This window comes from Myotis brandtii, unplaced genomic scaffold (genome assembly GCF_000412655.1).
Source record: "Myotis brandtii unplaced genomic scaffold, ASM41265v1 scaffold738, whole genome shotgun sequence".
Classification (NCBI taxonomy): Eukaryota; Metazoa; Chordata; class Mammalia; order Chiroptera; family Vespertilionidae; genus Myotis; species Myotis brandtii.
The window spans coordinates 112,406-122,618 of record NW_005370932.1 but is presented as its reverse complement, the minus strand read 5'-3'; the positions used below and the strand labels follow the sequence as shown (position 1 = coordinate 122,618).

At 37.6% G+C, this 10,213-nt stretch overlaps 1 protein-coding gene and 1 non-coding gene across 2 annotated transcripts in view; one reads left to right on the top strand and one right to left on the bottom strand.

The window, feature by feature from the left end:
- Positions 1-10,213, bottom strand: part of LOC102252966 (probable ATP-dependent RNA helicase DDX10) — a gene marked incomplete at its 3' end in the record, with an annotated part of 62,445 nt that overhangs the window by 34,697 nt on the left and 17,535 nt on the right. The window contains exons 6-7 of the mRNA XM_014530387.1: positions 8,584-8,773; positions 2,347-2,473 (exon numbers count right to left, since the gene is read on the bottom strand). Of these exons, the coding sequence (XP_014385873.1) occupies positions 2,347-2,473; positions 8,584-8,773 (317 nt within the window). The remainder of the gene's footprint in view (positions 1-2,346; positions 2,474-8,583; positions 8,774-10,213) is intronic.
- Positions 7,637-7,709, top strand: TRNAL-GAG. The gene has a single exon. It is a non-coding gene; the product is annotated as a tRNA-Leu (tRNA).

Sequence of the window (10,213 nt, the reverse complement as noted above, 5' to 3'; positions counted from 1 at the left end):
AGGAAGATTTTCATATACATTTTACTAATTTTCTTTCATCTCTGACACTTCTATTATAAAGGGCAAATAGCAATATTAAAATATTTCCTCTAATTAATTCCCTTTTAATGTGCACGAATTTCATGCACCGGGCCACTGGTATAGAATAAAGCCATATAGGTTCTAAGTAAGGAATTTATATTTAATTCTAAAATTTATAGAAAAATTCTTAGAAGGTTTGCAGCAAGGCAGTGACATATTCCAGTTTCCATTTTCCAAAGATCATCGTTGCTATAGTGTGGAATAACTACAGGAAAGAGAGTAAAGAAATGGAGAGACCAAACAGGTTCAGAGTAAAGTGCAGCATGAGGGGTGGTGAGAATGGTAGCGCTAATGAGAGTTATCAATAGACTGAATATGGATAAAGACGGACAAAAATTAAGAATTCAGGGGGTGTTTGGAGGAGGTAGAGGAAGGTATTGGGGGGAAAATGGTGATGGACAGAGACTTGACTTAGGGTGGTGAACACAAAACACAATGTACAAATGATGTGTTATAAAATTGTGCATCTGAAACCTACATAATTTTGTTAACCAGTATCACCTGAATAAATATAATAAAAAGGGGGGGAAAATCAAGTCATGTATTGAGATGAGGAAGCAAATCTTAGAGAAAGAAAATTTTAAATTGTTTTTCCTATGTTAAATTTGAGATGCCCTTTAGACATGCAATTGGAAATACCTAGTAATCAAGTTTGAGATGTGGATTTGGCAGCTGCCAGAATACTGATGGCATTTAAAGCCATGGAATTGAAGAGGTTACCTAGAAAGAGTATAGATGGAAAAGGGGCAGAGAAGGGTAGAGGACAGAGATTGGAAGCACTTTAACCTGCAGTGGAAGGCAAAAGAGAACCAGCAAGGGAGGTTAACAGAGCAGTCAGAGGCAAGGGGAAAACATATTAGTGTGGAGTCACAGAAGTCTAAAGAAGTGTTTCAAGGAAAAGAGAATGCTCAACTGTATTACTATGCTTCTAAGAGGTCAAATAAGTAAGGACTAATGACTGACCACCCACTTTGGTAGGCTGTACCTTTTAAAGGGGTTAACTCTGGAGGACTGAGGAGAGAAGAGGAGATGAGACAGTGATGCTGAGTGGAGCGATAAATCGTTCAAAGAGATTGCTGTGAAGAAGAGCAGAAAATAGAGGCAGTGATTGTAAAGGGATATGAGCTTTGTATTTTATTCTTAATCTGGGCAATATTCAAGACTAACAAGGAGACAAGAAAACATAGGACAGAGGACATCTGCAGTAATAAAAGCCTTGTGCAGAGAGCGGATAGGGAGCACCAGTAGAGGATTAGTCGTAGATACTTCATCCACTGTGATGAAAGGGAAAGCAGAGTATTATGGAGTAAAATTTTAAATATAAACTCTAAATTTATTTCCTTATATGTACATAGCAAAAACATCCCTTCTTTCAGAGATGTAAAGTTCTAAAAATCTAAAGTAGGTCCTAAAATAAAACTGCAAAGTCATTCTTTACATGATAAAATGAGAAACCACTACTTATCTTCCTCATAAGATAAAAGGAGACTCATCCTCATACTTATCAGGCTAAGCTATTCCAAAAGTTATAAATCTAGAATCAATCTACTCTATGCCAACAACTAAGTCATCAGAGAGTGTGAAAAAGTGGCAAAAGTCAACCAGGGTCTCTTCTCTGTAAGGGAAGGAACCCAGCTTTCTTATACAATCACTGAATCCCTTAATTGTAGTACAAGGCTAGTGTTGAAGAAACGTTTATAACTAAATAAAGATATAAACACTACAGAGGGTAGGAGAGGGAGTTGATTGTAACAAGGGAATCTGGAGTGTCAGAAAAGGACTTCCAAGTATAACATTTGAGCTTGTTAGCCTTAAAGGATGCTAAATATTTCCCCAGAATTGGGATGAAGGGATGCAGGGAGGGCATTCCAAAGATCAGCAGGAACAAAGATATGGAAGCATGAAAATAAATGACATATTCAATTCAGTCTTCATGGAGCGTATGTGATTCTCAGATTATAAAGACTTCTGGTTAGTCTAGTCATTCCATTGTTCATTCTATCAGTATTATGTTCTAAGTAGTGTGCTAGGTACTAACAATACTGCAGTACAAGAGACAGTTTCTTCCCTTACAGAGCTTATAGTTTCATCCACAAGTTCCTTTTTAAAACAAAGACACAGGATTCTCTATCTATGGATCCCTCACCACATCTAGCACTCTATTTACTAGAAGAGAAAGGAAAGTGCTATTTGTCTAACTGAAATTTGGCGTTTTAAAAGGGATGATCCAACACAAATAACTTATGAAAAATAAACATTCAGTACCTCCCTACAACTGGAGAAAAATACAATACTTTTCTTCTTCAGGTGGCTTCTCAAGAAGGAATAGAGTACACTTATTTTTTGCTGCAGCTGACAAACTATGTAGTTCTGCTCCAAAGTGGCAGGAGTGCTTATGGAAATAAAAGGAGGGAAAACATTAAAAACATGCCATGTTAGTAATTTTGAAAACCAGACCAGAAAAAGAAGAACTCAAATATTACAGTTGCATGCCTCTCGGGTATTTCTCTCTGTCTCTCTCGCTCTCGCTGTCTGTCTGTCTCTCTCTCTTTCTCTCTCTCTCTCTCTCTTTCACTGAAGGAACTTGCTGAGCTGATGGTAAACTTCCACATCTTAATAGGGACTTGGGTTACATAGATATACATATTTATCAAAACTCAGCTAACGTACTCTTAATTTGTTCACTGTATGTAAAAATTACATCAAGATAGAAAACGTATATATTGAATTCTACTTAGTGATATGTGCACTTAAATACCTAAAGGAAGTGAACAGATGGCTTCAATTTACTTTGAAATGCATCAAAAATATGTGGGTGTATAGTTAGATGAACTGGATAAACGGACACTAAATGAATGCTACTACCATTAGGTAGCATGTAGGTAGCAGGTATAAGGTGTTCACTGTAAAATTCTTTCAATTGTGCTACATGTTTGAAATTTCGCATAATAAAATGCTGAAAAGATATATACATATATTTACTCTTTGAACTAATAAGACTACTGATAAACATACAAAAAGATATGGTATTATTTATAAAGCAAAAAATGAAAATCAACCCACATTAATAGAGAACTTGTGGAATGAACTACTGTGTACCCACACAATTAAGTATCTTGCAGCTGTAAAAAAGGAATGAATAATTCATCCACATATTATCTGGCTATACAAAATACACACACACACACACACACACATTCATGTACACAGGCATCCCTGTGTCTGCTTATAACTTTAAAAAAGAGGCAGATGCCCAGCAGATGTGGCTCTGTGGTTAAGCATCGACCCATGAACCAAGAGGTCACCAGTTCAACCTACATGCCCAGGTTGCAGGCTCAATCACCAATAGGGGGGGCGTGCAGGAGGCAGCCAATTGATGTTTCTCTCATAAATGTTTCTCTCATAAATGTATGTCTACCCCTCTCCCTCCCTTTCTCTCTCTTAAAAAAGGGGGGGGGAGCAATAGAAACATTTTAAATTAAAAAAAAAAAAAGAAGCAGACAAACCAAAACCTAAAAATTGGTTATCCACTGGGGGATATACAGAAGAGAATTTAATTTAAAAAACAATTAATCCTAAAGATATAGCAAGTTGATAGCTTTAATGACAAAGGAATTTCAAAGAAATTTGAATTGTTGTTACACTTACTGGGATATTTAAGGGGAAAAAATGCAAAGGAATCTTAATTTTCTTAAGTAATCATGTTGTTAGCAATATTATTAGTATTATCCTGAAACTTTAGATATAATACCTAATAAATGGAACAAATAAGTAAAAGACATCAGGAAAGAAGATGTTTGGCATAAGAAAAATATACATATATGAAAATCAAAGAGGCTGCAAAAATAAAAGGCTTAAATTTGCTTTTTAAGTATCAGCATGAACTCATGACGTGTTTCTCTTCAAAAAAATAAAATAAGCCTGTCCACTGAAAAACCTGAACACAATGACCATCTCATAGCACCTAGACCAGTGATGGCGAACCTATGACATGCGTGTCAGAGGTGACACGCGAACTCATTTTTTTTGGTTGATTTTTCTTTGTTAAATGGCATTTAAATATATAAAATAAATATCAAAAATATAAGTCTTTGTTTTACTATGGTTGCAAATATCAAAAAATTTCTATATGTGACACGGCACCAGAGTTAAGTTAGGGTTTTTCAAAATGCTGACAGGCCAAGCTCAAAAGGTTCGCCATCACTGTCCTAAACACAATATCCTACCAAAGGAATTTTACATGGGATGGAAACTTAAGGTGAACCTAAAACACCAGAAGCAAGGAAGTCCAAAACTACTGGGCTGTGTCTAAAGGATCCAGGTAACAATTTAAAGAACCTCCTATTAACCAAGTTTGGAATGATGAAAGATAATTTGTGTATTAAAAATACAGTATTAATTTTTATTGAAGGATAAATAATAAAGTATGTTTAAATGTATAGGTTAATATCACTAAATAATTAATTCATCTTAAATGTCATTAAGTCAATGAGTTCATTTTAATTTTTTTTAAAAACTGCTCACCTTTGGAAAATATTAGGGAAGCAACTCTTCAGTATAAAAACTGTTAAGTAACAAGAATGAAGCATATATTCTGGTATTCTAACCTCATATAAAAGTACTCCAGTTAAAAAATAATAAAATCAGAATATCACAATTTTGCACATCCTAATGAAATAATGAATCCAGGCAATCATCATCACTGACTACTAAAATTATAAGGTTACAAAGCTCTCATTCCTGTCATAAGAAGCTGTTTGTATCAGATTGATCCTTTGTTTTAGAAAAGCCGGATTAAATATAAAACAAAAAATACTGTAGGCATCAGGGAGCAACCAAGGCAGTAAGGAGGTGCTGAAGGAGACCTAGAAATGCTCTGTGTAAGCCCCATATTAATCTCCACTTTTCACACAAAGCATCTGCTGATTTACAAGAGAGATGAGAGATAAAGTAGTAGACTTAGACCTAAACATGTCAGTTCAAGATCCTAAAGAATGAACCATGAAAAACCAAATCTGAAATTCTTCATATAATTTTCCCACATATGTCAACTCCTAAACTCAGCACACACTAGGCAAAATGAGTGAAAACAAGCCACAAGTAACAGGGAAGCTCAGAGCAGAGCACAGATCCCGGCAGTCTCACAGTGCCATGAAGTTCAGAGCCTGCCAAGGGGAGGGATGGAAAGATAAACTCCCCTGTCTTTCCCTCGAGATCCCCAGAAAGGCTAGGCCTCTGAGTCAGGGCTATACTCCAGGACTAAGGGCAAAACAGAAACAGAATAGCCCCAGAGTGTAAAAGCCAGAATAGTCCAGGTAAAAGTCCTTACCACATCTCATACCACAAAAAGACATCATTCATGATTTTGCTAAGAACCTAAGAAAATCTTAAAAACCACAAACTACCTTCAAAGGAACAAAAGAACTGTCAGCTACTTTTAACAGTTAGAAAAAAAAATGGAAGTTAGAGTACAATAGAAAGATATCTTTGAACTGAAGAAGAAAAACACCTACCATGATATCCTTCAAAAATAAAATAGATTTTCAGAAAAGTCAAAACAGAATTTTTCACTAGTAAACCTAAACTATACAGAATTTTTTTTTTAGTATGGCACAAGAAATAAAAAACACCAGAAAAGGTCCTGGCCATATAGCTCAGTTGGTTAGAGCATGGTCCCAATACACCTAGGTTGTGGGTTTGATCCCCAGTCAGGGTATATACAAGAATCAACCAAGGAATGCATAAACAAGTGGAACGACAAACTGATGTTTCTCTTTTTTCCCCCTCTCTTTCTCTCAATCTCTCTCTCTCTCTCTCAAATCAATGAACTAAAAACAAACAAAAAAAAACAGAAAAAAATAAGTATTTGGATAACTCTAAATAAATACTGATTTTAAAACAGTAATAATAATGGCTTATGGGGCTTAAAGTAAGTGCAATTAAAATACTTCACAATGGCCCTAGCCAGTTTGGCTCAGTGGATAGAGTGTTGGCCTGTGGACTGAAGGGTCCCAGGTTCGATTCCAGTCAAGGGCATATGCCAGGGTGGCAGGCTCAATCCCCAGTAGGGGGTGTACAGGAGGCAGCTGATAAATGATTCTCTCTCATCATAAATGTTTCTATCTCTCTCTCCCTCTCCCTTCCTCTCTGAAATCAATAAAAATATATTTTAAAAAAATACTTCACAATGAAGGCACAATGGAAAGGAGTAAAGAGACTTAAATAATGGGGTAAGTTAAATGTAAACAAATTCAATCTTCCAGTTAAAAAGCAATTATCACACCAGATTAAATAAGAATAGAAACATATGTAATGCTTTCAACAATAAAGAATTTATAAAAAAAAAAAAAAAGGATTGGACCATAAGCTGCTTACAAAGACAAATCTAAAATAAGGGCATATACAATGTAGAAAGTAAAAGAAAAAGATTTACTAAGCAAATATTAAACAAAAAAAAAAGTTACTATAGGCAGACTAATATCAAATTAGACTTTAAGGCAAAAAGTATTAGTAAAGATAAAGAGGAACACTTCATAATGAAATACTAAATGTGTATGTACCCAATACCATAAGCTCAGAATATCCATCTCAAATTTGAAATGTTTCATAATTCATCATAGATTCTAACTTATACAACACCCACGAAAATCAGCCAATGAATACATAAATAAGTGGAACAATAAATTGATGTTTCTTTTTCTCTCTCTTCCCTTTGTTCTCTAAAAATCAATTGATAAGTCATTTATGAAATAAACGTCTTTGGATACAGTCTTTGGATTCAATTTTATCTAACAATCTCTATAAACTACAGATAACAACCATTATCTATAACCATTGAGAACAGGGATAATTTGTACAATTTACCTAATATAAATTACAAAAGGTTTTACAGACCATCTAATGATTGATGAATCAGTATCTAGAAGACACTATTATGTTTTGAAAACAGGCAAAAAGCAAACTACAAAAAGAAGAAAATCAAAAGACCTAGGCAGTCTTTAGATTATAAAATTAATTGTACCAAGAATTTCAACAGCAACCTCAACACAACTTTACAAGACCAATGTCAACTCAATAGTAAGCCATGGAGGAAACCATACCTCAAGTACCTCTTGCTATCCCATTCCTGAATCCTTGATAAACAAAGCCACCAGTACTCAGATTCTCCTAAGTTTATCCACTAGGATCACCTGGGAGTGTAGAGCCTTGTCTCTGAAGCTTTTTCTAATCCTAGACAGCTGTCAGCTAGGTCAAGGTGGGACTGAATGCCATTTTCCCTATATTTGAAGATGTCCCAGGAAGATAACCCAATTCATTTTTCTAATCTATTTCTTTTTAGGCTAACATTTAACAGCAATAAGTGAAAGTTAAAATAGAGATAATGGTAGAGTTGAATCCATATTGAGATCTTCAACACATTCAATTTATATTCCTAGGAAAGCACTTCTGGAAGTCAAATATGTCCATAGTCTACAATGATTCAAAGCAAACATATACATCCTTCTAAATGTCATAACATCAAAATTGACTTTAAAACATATTTCCCCCCGCCCTAGCCTGTTTGGCTCAGTGGATAGAGCGTTGGCCTGAGGACCAAAGGGTCCCAGGTTCAATTCCTGTCAAGGGCATGTACCTCGGTTGCAGGCTCCTCAGGCCCTGGCCCTGATCGGAGGCAATCAATCAATGTGTTTCATTCACATTGATGTTTCTCTCTGTCTTTCCCACTCTCTTCCACTCTCCCTAAAATTCAATGGAAAAATATCCTCGGTGAGGATTAACAAAAAATAAAATAAATAAATAAAACATATTTCCCCCAACCATTTACACATACCATACACACTCTCTCCCTCTTTTACACTTTCTACTGTCACATAAACATACACACCTTAACTGTCCAGTTTTTAGTGAAAACAAGACAAAACAATAGACATTTTAAACATAAAGGTACTTTGCTAAATATTAATGCATTTTATGTGTTCCACAGCACATTAGTCCTGCATAATGCAGCTATAAAGAAGGATTCCATACCCAAATAACTTTGGTAAATACAGGAAGCTATATTCATCTACTGCTTTGGAGAATCACAATGTCTATGAAAATATCAAAGGTTCGGAGAAGTCTTAAAGAATACTGTTTTACTTTAACTCAACATTCACTATCTATTGAGGAATGCATCTCTCCTCCCCAAGCCTCACCCCACCGCATTTTATGAAGGATAGTTGATGAATAAATACCTGTTAACATCTTATGAGAAAATATTTGTTTCCCAAACCACATTTTGGAAAATCTTCATTAGAGTATTCTCACATTTAATGATGCATTGAGAATTTAAATAATTTTTACTAATATATTTACTATATCTTGCATACCTAATAACTCATAAAATGGTATTTTATTTTCTTTCCTAGAAAAGTAGTATTAATTTGAAATGTCAAATTCTTAAACTAAAAAGAGAGAACATTTGTTTTGATTGCATCAAATATGGTTTCAGACAGCACATACCTGTATTTTGCTTTTTCATGAACCCAGACATACTCAGGGTTTTTCAAACTCAAGCGTGCAAGGTCCTTTACAGATTTGGTTTGTGTTGCTGAGAAAAGCAAGGTCTGACGTTTCTTGGGAAGATTCTCAATAATAGCATTCGTGGTATCAGCAAAGCCCATATCCAAGATTCTATCTGCTTCATCAAGAACTAAAAAAAGAAAATGCAGGTTGAACTACAATCCTATGTAATAAAAATCTAATATGCTAAGTGTCTGGTCATCCATTCAACCAATCAAAGCGTAATATGCTAATGATATGCTAAGGCCGCTCAACCACTCACTATGACTGTACTGATCAGGAGGGGGCAAATGCTCCGACTGGTAGGTTAGCTTGCTGCTGGGGTCCAGCCAATCAGGATTGAGCAAGACAGGCCAGACACACCCTGGAGCCCTCCCGCGGTCCCTCCCTGGCTGGCCAACCTCCTGCATGCCTCCCCGGCCTGATCATGCACCGGTGGGGGCCCTCGGCCTGGCCTGCGCACTCTCACAATCCGGGACCCCTCGGGGAATGTCGAACAGCCTGTTTCGGCCCAATCCCACAGGCCAGGCAGAGGGACCCCACTGGTACATGAATTCATGTACCGGGCCTCTAGTATTTAAAATATACATTAGGCTGGGAGAACCAAGATGGCGGCATAGGTAAGCACCTGTACTTGCTGCCTCTCACAACCACATCAATACCACAACTAAATGGCAGAACAACTACCACCAAGAACTGCGGGAAGGCTGGCTGAGTGAAAGTTTCACAACTAGAGAGGTGAAGAAGGCGCATTAAGACTGGTAGGAGTTGTGGAGGCACAGAAAATGCTGGCACCTGGATGTGTTGCTCTTTTAATCAGGAGGGAGATACAAGCTCCTAATTGCTCTGAACTCCAGTTCCAGGCGAGACTCTGGGGGACCCAGGCACATACAGGGAGAAACTGGACTGTCTGGCATTGGAACAGGAATTCGAGGGCGGCTTTCTCTTAGAGGGGCTCGCAGCAACCATTGTTCCTGCACGGGGACACGGGACGCAGAGAACCGGGGACTTCTCCGGTTCAGGGCTGACTGGCAGCCATTGCTGTTTGCTCCACCCTGGTGATTCCCAGAGACCCCGCCCCACCCAATTTACAACCCCACCCAAGCTGTGCCCATCGGCTTTTGCATATGAATGGCCTGTCCTTTTGCCTAAAACCTGTCAAACTGCAGTTGGATCAAAGAGCCCCAGAGTTTCCAAAAGAAGGCCCAAGGCCCTGCTGGCCTTGCTTCACAGGCTGGGCCTCATCTGGGCACTTCCAAACCCCATACAAAGAGGAGGAATCTGCAGATCTCTCTGTAGCTCCTGCTGAGCGGCCCCAGACAGTGGCTAACCTTGCACCTTCTTGGAGATCCAAGAGCCAGTGTACCCAGTGGCCAGAGTGAGACCATACTGGATTACAACTCTTCACATCCATAAGAGACACACTCAAGGGACAGACTCAGTGAGCACCAAAGTCCCACTGAAGCAAGTCCTTCCCCATAAGGGTGTCTCCTGCATGACAGATCTTCCAGTGTAGATACAGCTGGTCATCACAGCCAATTGACCTGGAGGTCAATTCCTCCCAGTGATA